The sequence below is a fragment of the Polyodon spathula genome, chromosome 6, assembly GCF_017654505.1.
Source record: "Polyodon spathula isolate WHYD16114869_AA chromosome 6, ASM1765450v1, whole genome shotgun sequence".
NCBI lineage: Eukaryota > Metazoa > Chordata > Actinopteri > Acipenseriformes > Polyodontidae > Polyodon > Polyodon spathula.
In genome coordinates this window covers 8387009-8413618 of record NC_054539.1, presented here as the reverse complement: position 1 = coordinate 8413618, position 26610 = coordinate 8387009, and the positions used below count along the sequence as shown (strand labels likewise).

At 36.8% G+C, this 26610-nt stretch overlaps 1 protein-coding gene across 8 annotated transcripts in view; it reads left to right on the top strand.

The window, feature by feature from the left end:
- LOC121316778 (kinesin light chain 1-like) overlaps window positions 1–26610 on the top strand; it is a 63926-nt gene that overhangs the window by 13801 nt on the left and 23515 nt on the right. For 4 of the 8 annotated variants that reach the window (XM_041251957.1, XM_041251959.1, XM_041251963.1 and 1 more), the window contains exons 2-13: window positions 12226–12489; window positions 13790–14020; window positions 14913–14991; window positions 15967–16195; window positions 16691–16778; window positions 17096–17197; window positions 18054–18227; window positions 18912–19011; window positions 23494–23546; window positions 23646–23713; window positions 24207–24315; window positions 26563–26571. In XM_041251957.1, coding sequence (XP_041107891.1) covers window positions 12226–12489; window positions 13790–14020; window positions 14913–14991; window positions 15967–16195; window positions 16691–16778; window positions 17096–17197; window positions 18054–18227; window positions 18912–19011; window positions 23494–23546; window positions 23646–23713; window positions 24207–24315; window positions 26563–26571 — 1506 coding nt within the window. Of the gene's footprint in view, window positions 1–62; window positions 254–9269; window positions 9335–12225; window positions 12490–13789; window positions 14021–14912; window positions 14992–15966; window positions 16196–16690; window positions 16779–17095; window positions 17198–18053; window positions 18228–18911; window positions 19012–19355; window positions 20137–23493; window positions 23547–23645; window positions 23714–24206; window positions 24316–26562; window positions 26572–26610 lie in introns of those variants that run through there. The other 4 variants (XM_041251960.1, XM_041251961.1, XM_041251958.1 and 1 more) reach the window with 4 other exon arrangements.

The window sequence follows — 26610 nt, the reverse complement described above, 5'->3', positions numbered from 1 at the left end:
CCTCCCCTCTCCTGTGCAATGGGCAGCTCCCTGTTTATTCAGTAGTGGCACATCCTTCCCAGTCTGCTGGAGGAAGGTCATTGAATCACACAAGCACACGGATGCTCAAATCTTTTTTCTATTTTGTTATATTTGGAATCCTGAGGCAGTTTTCCATGTAACAAAGCCACCACCTCTAGTGTTGTTTTGTTATCACCATTACAAAATAACTGAATTCCATGGGTGAGCGATGAAGATTGTTTTCTAACAACAGGTAAATATGAATAATTTAGTCTTTTGTTTTATAGGCTTTGATGATTTTCATCTGATGGGTGTCTGTATTTGTACAGTGCATGACGTTTTATTTCTAGTTTTTAGAAAGAGGGAAAGAAACAGTATTGCAAATAAAATGTAAGATTTGCTTTTTGACTTTTATTTTTTATTTTTTTGGTGGCTTGCTTGCGAACCTTTTTTAAATCTCGCTTTTGCAATATCGCTTTGCTACCATAAGTGTATTCAGAATTCCTTTAGGTTTCCATAAAGAACAGTATTATAACTGAAGGGTCGGTCTTGTATGTTTCTAATGACGTGTTCATGAGGTAAATACCTTTTGTTAAGGAAATATCGGTTAACTGTATATGATTACTATAGATCAAAACTGGCACTTTAAAAACCCAGCTAATACATTTTGTTTTCAGACTTCAGAATGCAGTATGTTTATTTTGTTTTATTTTTATAGTTTAAAATATATGTATATGTGGGTGGGTGTGTGTCATGCGATTTGATTATGGTTGTAAATGATTTAAACATCTATTTTCATGTAATGTGTTTAAAATGCTGTATTGCATAGATCAATAAAGGAGTGGTCAGTGCAGTGTAGAAGGCTTTCTCTACCTTACTGCTACATTAACAGAGATTTTTTTATGCTAAACATTGCAATACAATATATTTTTTGTTTTGTTTGAGCTCAAATATATAGAAATTGAATATTGGCAGCTACATGTATAAAGCATTTTATACCCAAAGACTTAATTTAAAGGGTGTTTTTTTGATAACTAAGCAATGCTTCCCAAATGGGATAGCACATAACTGTGATCATTCAGAGAAGATGTTTTGCATTGTCATTTTGAGAATTTGTATGGATCCAGTCGGAATACCTTTATAAGTGGGTTGGGGTTTTATTTAAGAAATTGTACGGCAAAAAAAAAAAAAGTCCAAAACATCTTTCCTAATTTAAAGCCAATTGGATCAAGATAAACTCGTTGGAAATTCATATACAGTCAGATTGTATTTTTAATCTATAGTTGGTGATGTCAAAATCGTATATTGGTGCAGGTTTGCAGATCTGAGAGGCAGGTGTAGCTGGACAGGCCTCACTATTCTAGAAGGCCAGCATGGCCTACAAAGGAGGAGTGATGTCATTCATTGTTGTGTCCCCTGGGGCTTTTGTAGGAATATGAAGCACGGCTGTCTAGATGCAGCTTGATGAGGCTGCTGCAGCATGAGCTGAATCCTAATGTTTTCCTAGAGCGGATGAATTGTGAAGACAGAAACTAGCAGTGGATCATTTATTTTCAGGATGGAGGGGGTACCTATATAATGTAAAAATGCTATTTTATTGACAAACCCACCCCATGCCAAACCATTTTATCGCCTTCTCTATTGTAGGTCTTCTCAGACACCACTGTCCAAACAACACTTGAATGGACAGTTGGGACTTGAGCAGCTGCTCACTCTTCCACAGCTGCTGTTAGACAATGCCTCCCTAAAATGCACTCACAATAACCAAGACAGATTGCTCTCCAAGTTTGAACTAGAAGCATCTCCTAGAGTAATATAATCTTGCCCCTTTGTCATCACAAATTTAAATCAAATGATACTGTGGAATAAAAGTATTGCAGTAGGCTTGTGGTTTAAGCCTTAAATCCTTTAAGAAAAATCTGCACAAATAAAAATAGAATAAACAAGGCAGGAATAAGAATGCAGTTGTGTAACAAAGTACTGTGCATGTGTGAAAATGGGCCGATCAGTCTGTTATAAATGTTATGCACAGTGTGAATGCATCTGGATTTACACTATCCATTGTGCTTGTTAAACACTGCACGTGTGACTGCATTATTGCTATTCCTAAAGGTGTCTGCTGTAATTGCTTATGCACCAAGAGTGGATTATCATATGTTAATGCCACAAGCATGGGTATACCTAGCGTTTCACTCAAGCAGAACAACATGCTTACTGGGACTAGTTTTGAGTGTGTCTTCGCATACATTACAATCCTCCCTGTGGCGAATAAAAAATGTAATTCATTCCAACAAACATTTAAAGCTTGAATCTAAAATCTGTTTTAATCAGCACTGCTTTGTTCTAGTGACTAGTCCTGCTTGTTTAATGTGTATGACCGATGAACAGCTACAGTAATATTTATAAATGTGGTGTGTGCTGAATTATGAGCAGTGTTGCTGGTTTGGTAAGACAACAGTGTCCAGCTATACAGTTCAAAATAAAATCCTTTAGGAGTCTTCTGGAGAGACGGATTGATTGTATGGAATAGCCCTATACAGTATTGATACTGTAGTGTTGGCAAGAACCTTCAGGGTGCAGTGTAGCTGAGTCTCCATGCAGACAGGGGAGAGCTCCAGCTCCATCTTGCTGTAGCTCACACGCTGTTGGCTTACAGAAATTATAAAATACATTCAGAAGTTTCTGTGTTTGAAAAGCACAGAAAATAAATCGGTGGCTTGAGAGACAAAAAGGCTTGGAGCATGGAATCCAATGCAACAAAATAGTATGATTACTACTAGCAAATAATAATAATAATAATAATAATAATAATAATAATAATAATAATAATAATAATAATAATAATAACTAATAAAACTGTACTCAGAAGGAGACTAAGAAACTTGCAGAAGGTTCCCTCTTCCATAATGTACAACAACATCCAAATTACAGTAGAGTTTCTTAATGAATTGCTTAAATCTGATGCCATAACAAATCAAAACGTGTTCTCTTTTAACTGCATTATACATAATACAACTGCATTATATATCTCTTTTAACTGCATTATACATCAAACCACTCTTGTGTCACTGCATTAAAGCAGCACTTCAGTGGATTGGCATCTAAAAATGTAAGGTTAGGACAAGCACCACTGTTCCTGTAGTGCAGTCTGTAGTTAAGAAACTCACTTAGTGACGGAAATAGGAGCTGCTGGGCTGCATCCAGGCTTAGACATCTAGAGGGTTGTAATGGGGTTCTTCAGAAACTGTTTTACTCTTCGCCACTTACATTTTGGATTTATTTTAGTTCTTGGTGTGACCCTGGCTGGTGGCTGAACATGAGGTTCTGATGTACATTTTAGCTTTATGATACCGAAAGAAAATATAATATATAAAGTATCGTATTTATTTCTGCTTAAATTCTTGTTTGTGTTATAATTTTCAGTAAAATTGGTTACAGTGTTTACCGATTTTATATAAAGTGTTTTGTTTTTTTTTTTTTGTTTTTTTTGTAAGTTGTGTTATCACCTACAATGGAGATTAAACAAAACCCCTATGAATATGGTAACATGATCTAATCAGCATCCACACACTTCCCAGAGCATCAACACCTAAACCTCATCTAACCCTGAGTCACAAACATGTCTTTTATTTATAACCTTAAAGTCACTATAGGGATTGCAGAATTGCTATACAGTTCCATAGTGGTAGGATTAAAATATTATTCTGGTGTTTTATTTTCTGTACTTTTTAATACAGATTAGTACACAAAGTGTATGTCACAAAGGTTCATTACGGAAAAAAAATTGTGAGAATTGTACGCCCCTGTTAATCAGACATGTGAGAGCTATGTAGAAGTTAACAAGTTCACACAATTCAGCATATAAAAATGTATAAATACTACCGCTATACATTTCGCATACAATAGTATTTGTCTTATTTATTTCTGTTTTGTCTTTTTTTTTATTTCTGTTTACTCCTGTTGATGGCAATTGCCTATTTCCACTGTCATTGGGGGGTTCGGCTTTTCGTATTTGTCACACAAGGGATGCCTTTACATTCGCAACAATGTTGTCTCATTTGATCAACATTCCCCAAATTCTAATTTTTTTTTGTTTGATTACACACAGTAGTCTGTTGCGTGTCCGACTGCGGTGGGACCAGAGTAAGGGCGGATATGCAAAAAGGTGAATAAGTTAATCCTGTTATAAATCCCATTATACACAGCTGTAACAATTGCTATAGTCACACAATTATTGTGTAGAAATTCAACTTTTATTACGAAGTGCCCCTAAATCCCTTGTTTAGAAAGATACAGGGTATTAATGCTTGTGACAGGGTAGCCGTCTGCTGTGTGAATGCGTGCATTCTCTGCTGAGTGACAGGCAGGAGATTGAAAGGGAGGTTGAAGCTGATACTCCCCGCAGGCGAACAGGATTTATTTAGTCTGAACAGCTCACGTGACACTACCAGCAATGACAGCACACGGAACACATACAACACAATATATCAAAACTTTGATAGGATCTACAATCTCTGAACTAATATCCGTTCAATAATAAACTAACATTGCTGATGAGATTGATCATGGCAGATAAATGCGACATATTGCTGTGTGTATACAAATATGTATATATAAATACATGGATGGATGGATGAAGGCTATATTTGCATCCTGAGCCATTTAAAAAAAAAAAAAGCTAAATACCACAGTAGTGACATCAAAGTGATAATTCCTCTAGAGGAAAATATACTGGAACTTTCACCTGTTCGACTTCTGGAGACCATCACTTTCAATTCAAATACAAAATGCCTGTTTTTAATCACTCCACAACACCCACAGTACATAAATGTTCATTAATGATCAACAAAATTAGAATACGTAAAAAAATGATGTAAAGCTGGTATATTCGTATCTCAGAGAAACTGGAGAGGAACAGGAAATTAAAACAAGGTAAAGGCAATCATCCAAAAAAAGCTGAAGCACTAACGGATAACAACACAGAATGTCTGTACAGCACTGAAACACTAAGTTTAAAAAAAACAAACTGTACTGCTGATCCTCATCTTCTTTAATATGAGCATCACAAGGGTATCCATGTAGTATAAAAAAAAAATAGATGGGCCTCTTCAGTGAGTTACAGGAACACAATTCCAGCAGGTTTCTGTGACAGTTTATAAACTTGACCTTCGGTCTCGTGATTTATGACGTCACAGAAACCCTAGATGAAATTATTTTTCTGTAACTCACTGAAGCCCATCATATATATATATATATATATATATATATATATATATATATATATATATATATATATATATATATATATATATATATATATATATATATATTATATTCTAAATAAGTTTTAAAAATCTCCCAATGTCATTTACTGTCACCCAAGGGTCGCTGAACAGTAGCTTCTGTTTTTCAATCCAGTTCTAGTAGCATTGTCAGGGCATGGTCCTAGAGCTGCATGTTTGTAGTTTAGGTACATGATAGGCCAAAATCTACACCACACACCACAGCATTTGTGGTTTTATAAAAGGAGTCTTGGTTTAAAATAGTTCTAGCAAACAAATTAGTACAATAAATCTTACCTGTGGTGCGCTTCTTTTGCTGTGTACAGTACTGTAGGTGTACATTACAACAAGTTTGGGGATTCTCTCTTACTGTCTGGTATTGCTGTACTCTGTTGATTCCTGCATCGTTTTGTGATAAGGTCATCTTGATGGAACATAGCTTAATTAGGTTGTACTGTTATGTATTCTGGAATAAATGCAAGTTTTATTGATATATAGTGAAAAACTGCTACAAAAGGTATAATCAGTACAAAGAAAAAATGATGGTGGTTGGTGTATGCAAGACCTTTCCCAGTCATTAATCGTATACAGTACGGTTGTGATTAAGATGGCAGCTTTCTTTCTGCTTTGCTTCCTAAATGCACATTGCTGCAGTAAACGACTCCCCTCTGCAGATTTATTCATGTATACTTGAAAATGCTGAAGTCAATGATTTTTTTTTTTTCACCCCATCAAAGGGTTATAAATAATTAACATCCACTGCTGTTTCTCCAGCAGCTCACATTGGAAGTATTTTCAGCCCTCATACAATGACAATCCAATATTTAAATTACAGACGTTATATGGTTTAGGCCAGTATAATACCTTAACATAGATGGTTATTACCAGACATAAACTGATCAGACATCACTGAATTAGTCTGTAATACATCCACATCCAAACTGGATAGAATACAAGCAAAAGGGCTGTCATTAATCCAGGTTATTATAAGACCTCTCAGGATAGATCTACTGAACTGATTTTCTAAAATGCCCCTGCATTGTGCACCTTTGTTATTTCTGAATTTCATCTGTGCATTGGTTCTCGTTTAGATCCTTTTTGATACTAAGCATACCTTTATCCCTTGAATACTGTATTTGCTTTCAATGTTTTCATTTTGTTAATCATTCTCACTTTTGATACACACACTTGTGTGTGTGTGTGTGTGTGTGTGTGTGTGTGTGTGTATATATATATATATATATATATATATATATATATATATATATATATATATATATATGTTGTTGTTTTTTTTTGACAAATAGCAATGCAGTGAATTTGCATGGTTTCTTCCGGCTGCTGGGTGCAAGCCTATAGCAGCACACCTTACATTCTGGAGTCGTGCCCTCCGGATTTCAATTGGCTACTGGTACACCGCTGCTTAAAAAGCCCACTTTGGATGCCTCTGCATTCTGCAATTATAGGCCCATTTCTAACTTACCTTTCCTGGCTAAAGTTCTGGAACGGGTTGTAGCAGCACAATTGCAGTCCCATTTGGTATCAGATCAACTTTATGAAACCTTTCAGTCTGGGTTCAGACCCACCCATAGTACTGAAACTGCTTTAGTTAAAGTAGTTAATGACTTACTGATGGCTCCAGACTGGTTCACTATCTATCTGAAATCTATGATTGGTCTTTCTGGTATAGTTTTGGAGTGGTTCACATCTTATCTTTCTGATAGAACACAGTTTGTTACATTGGATGGGACTAAATCTGATGTTTGCCCACAGGGCTGTATTTTAGGACCAGTTTTATTTTGTATTTATTTACTTCCGCTTGGTCAAATAATCAGCCAACAAGGTATTCAGTTCCACTGTTATGCAGATGACAGTCAGCTTTATTTGAAAACTACACCAGATATTACAGTGGCTGTTACGCTATTGAAAAATTATCTATCTGACATAAAGACTTGGTTGCAACAAAACTTCTTACACCTTAATTGCAGCAAAACTGAGGTAATGTTAGTGGGTTCACCGCATCAGATCTCAACGGCAGCGGATTTTAGCCTTGACATTGATGGACATGAGATCAGTCCCACTTCATTGGTTACCAATCTTGGTGTGAGGTTTGATCCTATGTTATCATTTGAGGATTGTATTAATAATGTCTGCAAAGTGTTTTTCTTCCACCTTAAGAACATTGCTAGACTTAGATTCCCATTCTCTGTGACTAATGCAGAAAAGCTTACACATGCTTTTATTTCATCAGGATTGCATTATTGTAATGCTCTTCGTAATGCTCTTCAACAGGTTAAAATATGTTCAAAATAGTGCCGCCCGTATTCTCACAAAGACCAATAAACATGAGCGTGTATCTCCTGTCCTTGCTTCTCTCCACTGGCTGCCAGTCAAAAATAGGATTGATTTTAAGGTTTCATTACTAACTTATAAATCCTTGCATTCTCAAGGCCCTGCCTATCTTAGGGATCTCCTTCAGTACCACATACCCAAAGGAAAGTTGCGATGTGGTAACAGTGTTTTTTTGTCTCTGCCTAGGACTGGTCTGCGCACTGTGGGTGCTCTTTAACCCCACGGCTATGGAACGCCCTGCCGGGCTATTTGAAAAATTGTCACTCAGTTAATGTTTTTAAATCTAATCTTAAAACTTACTACTTTCAATTGGCTTTCTGTAAATAATTTATTGGTCTTACTATTTGTCTGTTGAAATGTCTGTTTTTATGCTGCTTTGTGAAGTGCTTTATGATTTTTAAATGAACAGCACTATATAAATAAAAATTATTATTATTATTATTATTATTATTATTATTATTATTATTATTATTATGATTACCTTCTAGATGTTGGCAAGTTTGCTTCAAGGGTCATGTAAAATATATACATCTCTATTTAGATACAGGATATCTCACACATTTTCCTTTATAAAGTACGTTGTCACGTAACTGGTCTTGCTGTGTCAAGGCCACAGACCATCACTGGCATTTCCAACTTGATCAATAAAACTCCAGTAGATACTATCTCTAGGTAAACATTTTGTTTTTGCCAGGAGACACTGGTATCGTGAATATAATGAAGGAGCTCATATGTATGAACAATAAATAGAAAGTCTCTTATTTAAGTCATTAGTCGTATTATGCTTTTCTAAAACTAAATTGGCTATCCAAGCATATCCTTCAGACAGCTTGAGATTCTGTTCGTACCTATCCTAGCAATCTTCTAGCCTGTAGTTAACAACATCAAATAATTAAACTGTCTAGTTTAAAATCTCTTCTGTTGACCATACTTTGGTGAGATGTTAGAAATCTAAGGATTATGCATAGCAACTTTTTTTTATACAAATCTTATGACAATTCGCTACTCCAGCCTTGGCGGTGTATCATCCCAAGGTACTCGAATCGAGAGCACATGTCAATTACAGTTAGTTTCATATAAATTGACCCTGAACTGTTAGCCAACTTATCTACCTGGCACGTGTGTACGGTGCCTTTTCTTTGTTTCTGTTGGTCAGAGAAGTGTCTGGCTAAGAAATCAGTCAACCCCAATTTGTAGAATATACAGTGAGCTTTTTGACGACTGTAGCTAGCTGAAGAATAAAAAAAGTTAAACCTGTTTACTAGTTTAAGGCACACTTGAATTTCTTGACTCTTTGCACCCCACATCCATTAAATACCCAACCTGCTGTCCAGGTGAATTACAGGTGTAGGTTTACTTAGCAAAATATAAATAAGTAAAACAAAAACAAGGTGAAAAGCAGCAGCAGTAGTAGCAGAACAGATGTGGGCGGTGGCCTGATCAGTTTTCCTGTAACACGGCAAACCTGATCAGCAGCTTTGGTTTCCTGGTTTTTATTTACGCTGAGTGATTAACCCGGAGGTTTCTTCGTGTCACATGACAGGCAGGTACTAGATACTGAAGCAGATCTTGGAGAGCTAAAGCTGTTTTTCTGTGGAAGATCCTGACATGTATTGTAACTACTGTTTTCGACAGATTTCAGGTGAAAGTTCTTAGATAAACAAGCTAGCAACTGAAGGCAGGATTTCATTTGAACAGAGGTAAGAAATTGTTTGCTTTAAAAAAAAAAAAAAAACTCTAACTCAGTAGGCCTGCGTCCAGCTCAATGTCCATTGTAAGCTTGTAATTTGTATTTAAAACATTTCTGAGCAGCCACATAAATCATAATCTTAAGAACTGTTGTTATTAAAATGAAACTACTTGAGCTCAATCAATTTAACACACAGCAACGGCATAAGAATTTGTATACCTTCTAAATTCTCCTCACCATGAGTGCACAATATACAGTATTGAGCAAAACACAATACCCCAGAAATAAATACTACTTCAGTTTGGGGATAACCATGTTTGTGTGCTGTATGAAATACTGTAAATCAAAGCACTGCTTTAAAATAGGCTCTTCAAGCTGCATTTCATGTGATTTTAAAATTTATTTATAGTTACCTACAGTACAATAATCTGTCATTTTGTTTACATGGTTTGTGTTTTTACATTAGTAAAATGCATGTTTAGATTGCTCATTTATTTAATAAGTAACAACATGTTTTTATGGTAAAGCTGAAGTGAAATTGTGACTTTACTGAAATAGTAACTCTATTGTTTGTTAAATCTAGTAATTTTTTTATATGAAAAAATGTTTAATGTCTGATTTAACAACCAGAAAACAGGCATTAACTGTTCTGCTTTAAAAAAGCACCTTAGTCTCTTGTTGTGTGTAATTACTTTTTCATTTTTGTAATGTAATTGGAATTTTTGGCAGATTTATCAGTATTTCTCAGCAGGAGCACAATTTTTCGCCAACAACTTAGAACAAAAGCACTTGCCAGTTAATGCAGAATGCTAACAAACAATGGCTGTAAAAGGGAGTGTGTTTTTTAAAAAACCACAATAACAGTAGATTATTCATTTAGATTATAGTGCTGTAGCCCTGGATCGTGGTCAAAGGTATTTTTCTTACTACAAGCTGTTAATGGCATGTGTGTAATTGAGTTCTTCTGGTCTCAGCCCAGTTTGTTGTAAATAGAATCCTCACTATTGGAATTGCAAGCGTGCGTTCTATTTATATCTTACTAACTGAGCTTTTACTTTTGCATAAACTCTTTCCTTCTGAGAGGTGTGAGCTACTATTCAAGAGAAGCTTTTTGAGATCAGTTTGTTACAAATGAATGATGCACCAGGGCAAAACTGGGGAACAAACATACATCAGGAATCATTATTATTTATTTATAAATGTTTTCAAGGTGCATACAGTACGATGAGTGGATAGGAGAGTAGCTGGCCTGGCTGGACAGTATCTGTAGTAGTGGTGACAAGCTTGGGACCAAACAATGGGCACCATCACAGGTTATGCCCTGAGCTGTTTCTGGGGATTTTCTTTTTAAAGCTCTAACATTGTGGTATAAGAGACCCATCAACCCAGAACTGTCTGCGCAGCCCTAACTAATGTTTTCCGGTTAGACTTAACCCTGTACAGCATGGAATTGCTGTGCGCTAACAAACATGTGCTTGCAACTAATCTAGCATGAACTACCAAGGTCTGCCATGTCCCTTTGGAACTGAAGTGTGTATGTGAGTAAACATTTAGACAGTTTGTGTACAAGGACTTAAAACACCAAATTCCTCTCGACCGAAGATCTGCTGTAGTTATGCTCAGATATGCTTACAGCTCTGTCTAATAACATGCCTTGCTTGTGAATTAGTTTTTGGACTCTCTAAACAGAAATTATATATATATATATATATATATATATATATATATATATATATATATATATATATATATATATATATATATATATAACACACACACACACACAACCTTTAAAAAATGTAAAATGTAATTCAGTCAACTGACTGGGAAGTTTAGTTGTTTTTTTTTCACGTTTGGTATGGTTTGCTTCATTGACCTTTGGTCAACATTTTCCAACACGTTCATACTATAGCTAGGCTTAGGTAATCATGTGACAGTCTGGTGCTATTTTTTTTTTTTTTTTTTTATAATTTTTTTTCTATCCCTGCCTAATCCTTCTGAAACTCATTTGCTTTGAGGAATAGATGTTCTCTGTGTATACAATTTTTCAAAACCAAACCAACTGACAGTTTGCTGTTTCTAAAAGTCAAAAGCACAAAAGAGTTGGATCTGCAGAAAATCAGCTTGTGTTTGCACTGAGCTGCTCCATGCCTTGCCCTGTTCTACTACTGCTTTTAATTATAACCACTTCTAGGTATCTGTACTCATGTTTTTTGCTCTTATTTGAAATCATTCTCATCCATTTATTGTACTTATTACGTTCTAATACTGGACTTTACTCATATAAGCACATAGTTTTAATGTAAGTTAACTGCTCTCAGTGGAACCCACTCTTACATGGAATTATTTACAGTTATTTACAACTGCTCTTATCTGTAATGTGAAATTCTGAAATTTGATACTTTACAATGTGATATTTTGTAATGTAATGCTTTGTACTGTGATCCAGGGCGACTGCTAAGATAATAATAATAGTAATAATAACAATAATAATAATAATAATAATAATAATAATAATAATAATAATAATAATAATACATGCATGCATGGACAGTTATGGGAGATGGGGTTCCAGTTCTAATGATGTACTTACACCATCTTCATTTCGGTAAAAGACTGTGCTAGATTCTTCATGCGCTTTACTCTCAATCGTCATTAGCACATTAGCACGTTTTTTCAAAAACTCAGTGAAGTTATCAAACCAGAAATAAACAACTCAATAAAAACAACAACAATCACAACATTTTGGGAGCAAGTTGTCTGACAACTAATTGTTTGTTATCCGTTTCAGAACTTTAATTAGTGTTTCTTTCCATCAGCACAGTTTGGAGTAAATGGCTTTGAGAATCTGGATTCTGTATTTGTTCTGCTTCTAACCATCACATGTGTTTTCCTCACCAGTTGTCTGAAAAGAAGATGTCCGCAATGGTTTACCCAAGAGAAGAGAAACTAGAGAAACTAACCCAGGAGGAGATCATCTCCAACACCAAGGTGGTGATCCAGGGACTGGAGGCCCTCAAAAATGAACACAACTCCATCCTCCACAGCCTTCTGGAGACTATCAAGTGCCTGAAGAAAGATGAGGAGGCCAATCTGGTTCATGAGAAGTCCAGCCTGCTGCGCAAGTCAGTGGAAATGATTGAGCTCGGACTTGGAGAAGCTCAGGTAGATTAGAGTCCTTCACTTTGAAAATAACAAGACCTTTTATTATTCCAAAGATAGTTTAGACATTTCAAATGTTGCACATTGGTATAGCCTCATCATGTTAAACAGTTTTATGATGGTCTTTACTGATTATTGCTTTTTAGCTTGATCTAACATAGTATATCATTTGTGCTTTGTTTTGTTGAATAAGGTTCCTTTAGCCAATAGCATATTTATAAGCTGAAATCTTACCAGAAATGCTCCTTCTTTTAATATAGTTTTCAAATCAGACTTGGTAACAATACAAATTTCTGTAGGCTGTTTAGTGTCTCATCGTTGATATATAACTGGCTGTTTCAGAAAGGAGACATTCGCAAGATTTAAAATGAACAGTTCTTTATTACATTTGACAAGTGACCATGCCCATAATGAAACATAATATAATTTGACCCATGGCCTTGTCCATTGTTGCTCGATAGCCGCCTCTATATGCTGGCTGAACTATGTTGTAAATATAAATTGATTGAATGATAACTAATGCCAGCGGGCAGGACAAGTGGCACTCTGGGACACCTTCCCCCTAGACAAGACACGCTGCAAGGTGGAGGCAGAAAAGTCGTAGACAAGAGGGCTGTTTAAAGGAACGGTTTGATTATGTATGTGATTATTGAGTGAATTCCCCTTTCTGAAACACAACAGTTTCCAATTCCATGGCAATCCATCTGGATTTACAAATTTGTATGTTTTTCATTAGTTATTTACTTAGAATACCCACAGATTACTATACATTTGATTCGGCACTTCTGTATTATATTTAAAATATGTACTTACATATGTCCTCTATTTGAATAAACTTAAAGATAAACTGTTGATGTCATTTGTAGTGAAATCCATCTCAATGTTATTCCTGGAAGTCTAATGTCAATTATATAACAAAGACGCAACAAAACAAAAACAAAAATTAGCCTTGGTCCTGAGGATAGCTGTCTAGCCCAAATATTGATCAATGTAAACAAATTAACATACAGATGTTTATTAAATGCATGCTGGAGTGTGCAGACTGCCTTGTTTTGTAAATTGGTTTTCTAGGAATACAGTAGCTATGGTTTGAAAACCTTTTTGGGAACTGCCTGTGTTAAAATTAAGTATATGAATATGGATCCCTTTTGTAAAACCAAGGTTATGTATGCAACCCAAATGTTTTGGCCAATGGGTATTCTATACTTCACAAAAATAATGTTTTAGCATACAGGAATACAGAGTTCTTACCCAAGAGAAGAATCAGAGTGTAATTTCTAATGGGCGCTTCCTGCTGTTGCAGGTGATGATGGCCCTGTCGAACCACCTGAATGCAGTGGAGTCGGAGAAACAGAAGCTGCGTGCCCAGGTGCGGCGGCTGTGCCAGGAGAACCAGTGGCTACGGGACGAGCTGGCCAGCACCCAGCAGAAACTGCAGAAGAGCGAGCAGAGCGTGGCCCAGCTGGAGGAGGAGAAGAAGCACCTGGAGTTCATGAACCAGCTCAAGAAATACGACGAGGATGTCTCTCCCACGGTCAGCACTTCAGCATGTTTATCCCCCAGACCAGCTTCATAACCCTCGCAAATACTGACGCTAACCTGATGACTTATTCTTAGGCTATAGAAACTTGTTAAACATTAGTATTCAAAACAGCGGTGATTAACCGCCCAATTACATTGACTTGGCGCTTGGTTAGGTGTCTCAAGATGAAAGGCAAGTGTGATAATGTTAAAAAAAGGCAAATATTGAAATACAGTAATTTGTACTTGCTTTGAGAATTACATTATTAAGGAATAGCAGGTTTGTTATTATTAACAGCTTGTATGAGACCAATACCCTGTATAACACTTGGATGGGTTCAGCTGGATGTCTGATACGCAAGGTTAAATGTTTTATAAATACCACTCGTGGTTGCTCAGTTGACCACGTCACCTACTGGCTTTCTCATGATCACCTATGTGGGCAAGAGGACTGCGTAGCCCCAGCTGTCTTTAAAGCAGCGTCAATGTTTGTTTACAGTAATTCTTTCTTTAAGATGCAGGGTATACAAAAGGGAAGGGTTGTGGAGCTGCAGCTGCAGCTGCCTCTGTGATCCCTGGCTGCTATTATTGCTAAGAACAACAGTTAAATACGAGGGGCCATTGCTTGTATGCTTCTATATTATACACTTCTTTTTCTTTTATGGGGTGGATCAATATTTAATTAGGATGTTAACAGGCCCTTACTTAAGCATGGTAACGTACTAGGTCTGTATGGATAAACATATCTTGAAAGCTAATAGCCGGACCACCTCACCATTATTGTAATGTACCATGGTTTGCATACCTTTTAATGCTTTAATTAATTAATTATTCATGCCTAATTTGTTCTGCACTGCGCAAAGTGGTATTTGATGTAAACTGGACCGTTGCATTTGGTTTCCTAGGAGGAGAAAGAAGGCGAGCCTCCGAAGGATTCTCTTGATGATCTTTTCCCCAATGATGAGGAAGAGCACAGCCAAGGAAGTAAGAACAGATTGCCATGCTTTCTTTCCTAGTTTGTACATCGGTCTTTTTTTATTTAATTTTTTTGCTGAATAGAATATTATGTTGGCTAATGTGCTAAATTTGCATACCAAATTCAGTTCAGTGCAGTTCTTCATGGGGCTGTATGGTAAATAAGGAAATGTTGCTGCTGGTACCATGTTGCAGTCACATTAAGCAGTATGCTGTAATGTGCAGCAACATCTAATCTATCTGAAAACGACTGCATAAGTACGCAGTAATAACTACCAAGTGTAATTTATGAACATGCTCTTTAAATGTATTCCAGTATAAATGATTCATGTAAAGAAATCTTCAGTTGCTTTTTGAAGATACATTTGCTTTTTACTTTGAAGATGAAGCCAAATGTCATAAACAGTAAAAGATATTTTGATGCTCAGCTTCAGTTATGTTGTATATTCATGTCATTAACCTCTTCTTCCTAATACGTAATAAAGCTGGTGATTTTATTAATTGTAAACCTATGCACATTTTTTTATTATTCTTTTTATAATAAAAATAAAAATGTGTAGCACTTATCTTGCTTTGGTGCATAATCAGTTTATATAAATATAACAATTGGATATTGATTAATTGGAAAATGTTCCTACTGAAACTGGTGCTCTGTATTAATATTTACCAAGTGGCCGATGACTGACTAACTCTAATAATTAAATTAGATGTAGACTAAACCATATTTATTTAGACTTTACCTGTCAAAGTCTACAGGGCACCAAAAACAAATATAGTAAACAGTTCTATCTTTTTTAACTTTTTTCTCCTTTAGAGAAAAATCATTGTTACTTTAGCCCCCGATTTATCAATTTTAATAAAGTAAGTAAATGCTTGAACTTTTTAGTGAGCAGACATGAGAAAGGAGTTCCCTTTCTGGAATTATAATAGTCATTAGTTTTGAGAGGTGTGTTTTAACCTGCCTGTCTCCTCCTGATGTTGCAGAGCAACATCAACACAACAGCGCAGCGGTGGCTGCAGCCCAGCAGGGTGGCTACGAGATCCCGGCCCGTCTGCGCACTCTGCACAACCTGGTGATCCAGTACGCCTCCCAGGGCCGCTACGAGGTGGCCGTGCCACTCTGCAAGCAAGCCCTGGAGGATCTGGAGAAGACTTCAGGACACGACCACCCCGACGTGGCCACCATGCTCAACATACTGGCCCTGGTGTACAGGTAGAGTTGTTTTTAAAGATGTAGCGTTCACCCAAACCTCATGCTTCACTTTCCCCTGGTCTGAAACAATGGATCAGTTATATTGCGTATATCATTTACCTTTCATAATCTTTCTTTTTTCTTTTGCCTTTTGATCTGCCCTGCCTCCAAATTAAACTCCTGCTGTTAAAGCTGTTTTCTGGGTCTTAGATTAACGACACTAGGTGAATTCACTACTGTCCCAGCAGTTGTTTGCACTTAAATCTTGATGGGTGAAAGATGAAAGACCACCAGTCCCGCTTTGGGTGGCATTATTTCTTCCCTAGTGTTTTACCACCCACTTGGTCTCAGCTAGCCTGATGTGTGTACTCAATCAGACTGTAAATATCAAATGTTTGCTGAACAAACTAATGAATTATTGAACACCAAGTCACAGTTATGCCTAGAATGATTCAATAGTAACTATTTAACCCACAGATGCTTAATCCTAGGTGTCCTTTCTTCTTTTTTTAATAGGGATCAGAACAAATACAAAGAGGCTGCACATCTACTCAATGATGCTCTATCTATCCGAGAGAAAACACTAGGCAAAGATCATCCTGCTGTGAGTACTGTTTAAAATAGCTTTGAACTATATAATATGCAGGTGTACAGTACATGTATATGTTAGAATATAAAAAGTGATTCAATGCTGAATTCCAGTAACAAAGACGTCAAGGTTCAAACCACTGTGGTCAGTATGCTGTGAACAGTGTAATTCAGTAGAGCCCATAGCAAGCGGAAAATGTCTCTGGTGATGAGCTGGAGTGAGAGCTGGTCGTGCTGAATCAGAGATTTTTGTTTAATCATCTAGTACAGTACACATCGACTAACTGAATTGAATAGACCTCTATAAAATAAAAAATCTATTGAACTCTTTAGGTTGCTGCTACACTTAACAACCTGGCTGTCCTGTATGGCAAGAGAGGAAAGTACAAGGAGGCTGAGCCACTCTGCAAGAGAGCCCTTGAGATCAGAGAAAAGGTAAAAACAAAGTGTTTCACTAACATTACCTTTGTGAGGAAGGAGGAAGTGGATAAGCACTCATGAAATACAAAGCCTGTAAAAATGTGTAATTACACAAAAAAAAAGATATATAATGTGTGTGTTTAAAATGTGAAAAAGGAAAACTCATGTGTACCAAAAGGAGCAAAATCAAAAAGAAAAAGACCATGCAAGTACATAAAAATCTGAATAATTGATAGGAATGATAGATCAAAATCAATTATATCTGGGATTTTCAAACGACAAGCTGGACGGAAAAGCAGTGCTATAAACAATTAGTTATAAACAAGTTGTCTTTTCAGAAGGAAAGTTCTGGAGGATGGTGACGAGGTTCCAAAATGCCTAATTTTGAAAATTTATTTTTGGCTGCATTTGTCCCACAGCAGTGATTTATCCCACAAATGGTGATGTCTTCTGCACTGTGGTCATGTGTTTTGAAATGCCTGGCAACAGCAGATGTAGAGGTGTTCATTCTTATGATTTCGGAGGTGTTCCACAATGCGATCAGCTAAACGCTGTTTTGCTTCTCCGATGTATAGTTTGTTACACTTGACATGACCAATATAGTATATTTCATGGTTCTTGAAAAATGCTTGCTAGTACACCAGTTGAATTTCATTGACTAATCATTATGTTTGGGTATATATATATATATATATATATATATATATATATATATATATATATATATATATATATATATATATATATATATATATATATATTATATACACACACACACACACACACACACACACACATATACGTACTTTTTTTTTTCTTATACCAATTCTTATAAGAATTATGCCGTGTTTTCCTGTTATCCCAATGGCAGGTCCTTGGAAAAGATCATCCCGATGTAGCCAAGCAGCTGAACAACTTGGCACTGCTCTGTCAAAACCAGGGTAAATATGAGGAGGTGGAATATTACTACTGCCGCGCCCTCGAGATTTACGAGTCCAGGTTGGGTCCTGATGATGCTAACGTTGCCAAGACAAAGAACAACCTGGTGAGTTATCTGGCCTCTGGCATATCTGGTTCACAGCGTCTCAGTTAATATTCAAATACAGTGTGTAGTGGTGAAGCATGCCAGTGGATAGCATGCTTCATGGAAATAAAAATGACAGTACCTCTTTTATACAATGGAGAAGGAAGGTTATACACCACAGTTCTTTTATGCTGATGAGGGCGTGGTGCTACAGCTGTTTAAATAATGTACCTGTAATTTCTCTCTTCATTGTTAAATGAACTTGATAACTTTAAAATCTGTTTCAAACCTCTTTTCAAATTGGCCTCTCCAGTGCACTGTGGTTTGAGAACTGTCCTCTGAATCACTATACTTACACTATCAGTGCACATTTTGAAAAAATAAAAATTACAGGTCACTTATTTAAACAGTTGTAACAACACATGGGGACGTGTAACGCTATATTTTTTGGAACCCCGCTACTTACTCTTTAGGAGCTGTTATTCTAATGCGCGACAGGAAATTGACCTTCCTATCAACCTAGTCTTGAATCGCTGAATTATGATGCAAGTATATGGTTTATGTTAACCATGTTTGCAAAGTTTGCATTCAAATGTGATACTTTACACTGGGGCTGTGAGATTTTATAACTGCTAAATTGTACTGTGGTTGTCTGGCTGATTTTTAATAGCTGGCTTCATACTTAATTGCATGTTATATTCGTAGGCTTCCTGCTACCTAAAGCAAGGCAAATACAAGGAGGCAGAGATTCTGTACAAGGAGATTCTCACCAGAGCCCACGAGAAAGAATTTGGATCTGTGGATGGTAAGTACAGACTAGCTTTGACCAAAATAAATTGCACAGATCCACACCTGAACATCCTAGTAAAACATATTGATCTTAGATTTAAGATGCTACAGACTTCCAGTAATGAATTGAATTCCTTAGCAAAAAAGCAAACAAACAAACAAAAAAAAAAAATGCCTAAGGTGTTTCCACAATGAAGTACTGTAATGTACTGCACATAAGTCATGGTCCAACTAGTACATAAATGAAACAATAGCTTGTCTGTAGTGAATGAACCAGTGTAGCAGAGTGTGCTGGTTTGACAAGTTAAGACTTGGCGTTGGCAGGAAGTTGCATGATTCCCTCTTCTTGTTTTCAATCAGTGAGTGAATCCACAGCACAACAAATGAGGAACACACTCCACTGTAAAACAATGGGGTTTTGTTGAGGTGAAGCTCAAGAATACAGCAAGGGACCAGTTCAGTGAAGGACTTAAAGAATTACCCAGCGATGTCACTAAACCAAGAGATATGACAGAAAGAAGAAAAAAACATGAAGAAATAAAATAAAGACTATTTTCTAAGGGTCATTGGTATCAGTTTTTACATACGGGTATTATTCCCCAGCAGCTCTTTGGTGGCATGGGATCAGCTTTGCTTATATCTTTCAATAATGAGATTTCAGTTTTGGGAAATCAGGGTATACAGACTAAAAAGTCCTTAATGTGCCATATAGTAACGTAAGTACTTGGCATCCACCCTGCTCAAATAGAGTTAAAGAATTAGTCACTGTACAGCTATATCAAAAAAAGATCCATACGCTGACTGGACACCGCTTTATAGAAGTTGTAGCTGGTAGCTGCAAAATGGAGACATAAAAATGGATGCATAAAAAAACAGGACAAAATAAAATTAAAATATCCCTCTGCTTTTAGGTGATTATTGGTGGCTTTTAATTCAGAATGTTCATTAGCATAGCATTAGCTAAAATTGACAGATTAACACTACATTCTCATAGTAATTCTTATTTGTGTTTGAATAATGGAGTCCGTCACCACACCGCTGTTTATTTTGATGTTGTTAGAAATGGGCCACTGTCTACAAACCTTTGTGATGCTACTTCTCTCTGCTAATCATCAAATGTGTTTTCTTTTTAATTAAATATTTTTTTATTATATTTTTCGTTTGCATAATAAACTTTTAATAGGATTAAGTTGTTAACTTGGCTTTTGTCATCTTTCTTTTTTCCATATTAAGATTCACTGCTGTTTGATCATTAAAACATTCATTAGAGGGGTGCAACACATACAGTGGTTTGCATAAGTATTCACCCCCCTGCAAAGTTTTCACATTTTGTTGGCACCTGAGCGTACTCCATAACACTTTCAAATTAGACTTTAAGCTCAGGTGCAAATGATTTGTTTGAAAGGTCACAAAATTAGTGAAGTGGTTTCAGCCTGTGTGTACTCAAAGTGGTTTAGCTTGTAGATAATTTCCCTCAGGTATATAAAGACTTTCAAGCTGCAACTTACATTGTGATCCAACAAAGAAAACATGAAGACCAAGGAGCTTTCGAAACAAGTCAGAGATAAAGTGGTAGAGAGGCACAGAGCAGGAGAAGGGTACAAGAAAATTTCAAAGGCTCTGAATATCCCTCTCAGCACAGTGAAGTCCATCATTAAGAAATGAAAGATGCATCATACCACCCAGACACTACCCAGATCAGGTCACTCTCCCAAACTGAGCAGCCGGGCAAGCAGGAAACTGGTTTGGGATGTCACTCTGACCTTGAGAGATTTGTAAGGTTGTGTGTCTAACATGGGAGTCTCAACACATCAACAATAAGCCGGTCCCTGCACAAAGCTGGCCTGTATGGACGGGTGGCAAGAAAGAATCCCTTACTCAAAAAGCCTCATCTTAAAGCACGTGTGGAGTTTGTGAAAAGCATGTAGATGATACTACAGACGTGAAAAAAGGTTTTGTGGTCAGACTAGACAAAAATGTAACTTTTTCGCTCTAAATGCCAAGTGTTACGTCTGGCGCAAGCCCAACACTGCGCATCACCCAGTCAACACCATCCCAACTGTCAAGCATGGTGGTGGCAGAATCGTGTTATGGGGATGCTTCTCTTCAGCAGGGGCTGGGAAGCTTGTCAGGATAGAGGGGAGAATGTATGGTGCAAAGGACAGGCGAATCCTTTAAGAAAACCTGTTTAAGTCAGCCAGGACTCTGAAACTGGGGAGGAAATTCACATTTCAGCAGGATAATGACCCAAAAGCACAAAGCCAAAGCCAAACTGGAGTGGTTGAACAAGAAGAGCATTAATGTTTTTGCAGTCCATCGACAATCCCCAACAAACTTATCAGAACTAGAGCAATTTTCCAGTGAAAAATGAACAAAAATGTCACCATCCTACTGTGCAAAGCTAGTAGAGACTTATCCAAAAAGACTCATTGCAATAATTGCTGCAAAAGGTGCTTCTACCAAGTACTGACTTAAGGGGCTGAATACTTATGCAACCAGTGCATTTTACTGTGTACATTTTGCAAGTTTTGCTGGCATTTAACCTCCTCATAAAACAGTGTTCAGTTTAACCACTACAGCTTTGAATAAAAAAAAAATGTTTGAAAAACTGCTTCCTTATTTTGTAATTCAACAAAATGTGACATTAGTGATAGGGGGTAAATACTTCTGCAAACCACTGTATGTCAGTCACACCCACACTTTGTATTGTGCTCAGTTAATGATAATCCACTCTACGGTGGTTTGTTTTTTGTTTGTTTTTTTTGTTTGTTTGTTTTACAACCATCTCCAACCATGCTACATTGCAGTTAATTTTAATTTAACTTAAATTGCACTCAATCATAGATTATAAGGTAAAGGTGGAAAGTATGACACACATGCATTGTCCGACACTAATAGTGGTATTACATTCCTATACAATTTATTAGCATCGTTATATCAAACCCAAAGAACTAGACTGCACCATACATAGAGTGATGCAAACATTGTCTGGCTGGCTCAGTTGATTGGGATGATATAAATGTGTCAGTAATATTACTAGAGTTAAATAAGTGAAACAGAAAATAACAAAATGAAATGCTGAATTTATCAACAGTGTTAAAGTCACATGTAATAGAGTATAGTAAAAGTGATTTAAGCATCAAAATTGTCAGAGAGAGAGATAGACATGAAAAAAACATTTAGTAAATGCAAAAGTGAAAATGAGTCATTTGCTTTTTTCAACCAGTTTTAAGACAACACATCAGGCACATACATGACATGATAATTTTCATGCATTATAAAGAGAGAATAAGATTAAAAGAACAGTGTGCTAATCTATATCCACCAAAAAAGTAAGAAATGCATAAACCTCACTAAGATATGAAAGAGAAAAGAGAAAAAGTTTTAGAAGTAAATCGAAGACCACCGGAAAATACATTTCAGAATAGTTTTCTTCACATAACACAGGAAACACAAAGTATAACAGGTCTCTCCAAAACCTGGTAAGGCACAATGTAGTCATTGACTATAGTCATGTAGACTAACTGTGCTACCACTGGGCGCATTAGAGGGGATAGTTTATTATCTACATTTTCCCAATACACAGAATAATTGATTTCCTGTTTAATATTATGTGTCTTTGATACATATCTCTGCTGTTAGATCAATTTTGCCATGCTACTATACCAGCAAAAATCACTTCTGAAAAGACTCCTCAAAACTGTGAGGCATATCAGTCTTGCACAGGATTCAGTGCATAGTGCAATCCTAAAATGCTTCCTTATCTCATTTCTGAAAAACAGCACTGAGGAGTCTTCCCGAGTACAGTTTTTCTGGAATACAGCAAACGGTTATCTATGCAGAAACTACACTAGAGAAGGCATATCATAGGATGTTAAACAAGTCAGGTTTTTATTTCTAGGGAAACAAACTCTAGTAAGATTTTGAACTTTATTTAAAGACCCTTTAAATAAAGAAGTTCTCTGAGCACCATAATATGGTTCAGAGTTCTGGCACAGTCAGACTTCAGTGAGGAATCGCATGTGTCCATTTGGGGTTCAAATAGAATCATGGATATAGAAAAAATATATCGGGTACAAAGTGAAAGGTTATTATTGTACCAAATAAACAAAACGAGATTTTAAATGAAAAGTATTTAGTAACCATAAGATTCAAGTGTGCATCGTGAATGCAGGTGGGTTCTTTACCTGGGGAACATTTTTGAACTAAACCTCTCTATGTGTAAACCCACATCTCAAAACTGACAATACAGTTCTGCTCTACTTAAATCCCCCTTCTGTTTACTCAATGTCCCTAATCTTGGCCGCCTCTCCAGTGTCACTACTGGAAACAATAATCTATTCTTCTTTATTGCTCTAAAAATTTAAAATCATTTTGGAGAAAATGGTGCATTTCTGCAGTGTCCTTCCAATACTCTTTTAAGACTTGCGAGTTAAAAAGCTGTGTTCTTTTCACATGCTTGATCACAGCGCTATAAATACATCTGCTTTGCTTTCAGCTGAAAACAAGCCGATTTGGATGCATGCAGAGGAGAGGGAAGAAATGAGCAAAGTAAGTGGAGAGCTGGGCTTTCATTTCAAACTCATGATGTTGAATCCTTGAGGATTCAGTGTGGATATGTTCCTGATTTTGCTGTTTGTTTTTGTTCAGGGTAAACACAGAGACAATGCTCCCTATGCAGAGTATGGTGGCTGGTACAAAGCATGTAAGGTTAATAGGTAAGAATAGCAGATTGCATTGTTAATATACATATCTATATGTTCATTGTATGAGTGACCTTCCAAATGTTGCATGTTTTTCACCTCTGGAGACCTGGTTTCACTATGTCTCATCCTTGCCCCAGCACAACTGTCAGTCTCTGCCAAAGGCCCAAGACTGAAACACGGGATCCATGTAAAGCTCTGTCTGCCTGCCTTATCAAGAGCACAAAATTCACAAACATAAAACATCTTTAACATGGATTGCAGTTGCAGTGAATCCTGGTGACCTGCAATAAAACTTCCCATTGAAATTCAGAAATTACATTGTGCAGTTTGTTTGTTAACCATAAATGCATGAACTTGATATGTCAGTTTGATCCTGTGTCAACAAAAATGTGGTTGAGATTTGAATGCCCCATTGTCTAGAGCCACTGGCTGCTCACCACCCACACTAAAACTAACAGTGCCATCCAGAGGTGAAATTAACTGTGAGTCCGCTTCCCTTCCCCAGCCCCACTGTCAACACTACCCTGAGGAACCTGGGAGCGCTGTACCACCGGCAGGGCAAGCTGGAGGCAGCAGAGACCCTTGAGGAGTGTGTCATGAGATCAAGGAAACAGGTGAACCTCACCCTTTAATCCCTGGGGCAACCAAGCCTTCTCATACAAGGGGGCAGGGGCAGACTGATCAAGGATATATATGTCTCTGTATACATACATACATACATACATACACCACAACTTTTTATTTTTTTTAATAAATAAACAATTACTGTGTTTATCATCTGTTGGCCTATTCAACACAAAGTTTTTTGTTCCCAGTCAGAAGCCAGCTAATATTATTGAGTTTCTGGATATCAATTGAATGGGCCAGTAGAAAAATCCCATGCTCAGGGGCCTAATTGTAATTTTAATTCATGGTCTACTGATTTATGAAGTCTTGAAAATATGTACGTGCTGTGCTGAATTTCTAGGACGCTGATTTCCTGTTGTGATAGTGTCAGTAATACAGTAGTTCATCATATTAAAACAGTTTAAATCGACACTTCAAAGGGTTTTTTTTTTGGGGGGGGGGTGGAGAGGAGATAGACAAAATTCTAAATTTAGGCTTCTGTATATCTGCAGGATAAATACAACTCTCTTTTGTATATTGCAAGTTCAATTAAATGACAACACATTATTCAGAGGACAGGATGGTTCAAATCGGATCACCCATTTTAATATGGCGAGTAGATTATACCATAAAGTCGCCACATTGGCGACCTAAGCATTTACAAAAACAACAGAACTTTGGTTCTGTAATAAAGGCTTTCTGCATAACTGTCAGAATCTGCACCGCCCTGTTGCTCTCGCAGAGCCAATCCTTCCATGGAAGCAGCCCCCTTTTCTTGTTTCCATAGTAATGCGCACCAGCCAGTCAGGTTAGGGTAGAAGAGCAGAAATGATCATTCCGAATTCAATAAAGAAATTAAAACATTTTAAAAGCAAGTAGATTCCCCTCAGCCCAACAAGAAGGGACAAAAGCAGTGTTGAGGTGTCTGTGCTGCCTACAGCACAGAGAGGGGGGTTTAAGATAACTAGACAGCTTTTAAAAAATTCAGCAGTGTTGCAGGACTGCTGCAGTGCTACAGGCCACTGAGTTTTATCAGTCGCTCGGTTGATCAGCTTAACAGCATGGTTAATAAAAAATACAAATGTTTTCAAAATATCTCTTACTTACCCTGAATAAAGTGTCAACGACGCAGCAGTCAAATCTATTTGCATTTGGAAAATCTGGCCAACACCGTGAGAATGAGAATGTAACTGAAGATGAGGAGGAGGTGCTAACAGAGTGTTAGTATTTTAACCAGCTTGTCTGTGACAGTGAATAAAGAAAAGTGTTCACTTGCCAGGAATTTTTATATATACTGAACAAAAATATAAACGCAACATGTAAAGTGTTGGTCCCATGTTTCATGAGCTGAAAAAAAAGATCCCAGAAATTTTCCATGCACACAAAAACTGACTGGTTTTCTGATCCACGCCTCTACCTTTTTTTTTTTTTTTTTTTTTTTTTTTTTTTAAGGTATCTGTGACCAACAGATGCATATCTGTATTCCCAGTCTTGTGAAATCTATAGATTAGGGCCTAATGAATTTATTTCAATTGACTGATTTCCTTATATGAACTGTAACTCAGTAAAATCTTTGAAATTGTTGCATGTTGCGTTTATATTTTTGTTCAGTGTAGTTACCTTCCCTGGCATTTGATTAATATAGTTCTATTTCCTGACATTTTATGTGTAAATTTAACTCACTGGTATTTTATGCACACAGAAAATAGCTCCCTTGCATTTAATGTATACGGTTCCCTGGCATTTCATGCACAGAATATAGTTCCCTGGAATTGTATAGAGTTAGTTCCCTGGCACATCGATTGTATAAAGTTCCCCTCCCACAATTTAAAGAGAATTTAAAAAAAACACCCATTACATGAAAACACAGCATGCAAAAGCAATGTGTGTGCAACATACACCTGTCTCCTCTGTCCCCATTTGAAAATGTTGGCCACCATAAAAGCTCACTTGGCCACTAGGTTTTGAAATCTAGTGGCCAAATGCCCCCCAGCATACAAAGTGATCACTGATTTGTCCCATCCTTCCATTGGATAACTATTAACATTGTTTCTGCATCTTTTTCAGAAATAGAACATGTACATTGATAGACATATTAGTAAATCTTCTATTTTGAGTGGAGTTTTCCTTCCTAGTCCAGTATGCAGGTCTACAGTATTGGAAGAGTTCAAATCAAATTGATAGAGGTGGCATATCGGTTATGATCAGTTCATCTCATGTTGTTTTTCTCTCTTTCTGCCTTGCTTGGGATACAGAGCACCACAGTAAGTTCCTTTATTTACCAAGAAAGTATATAAAAGATT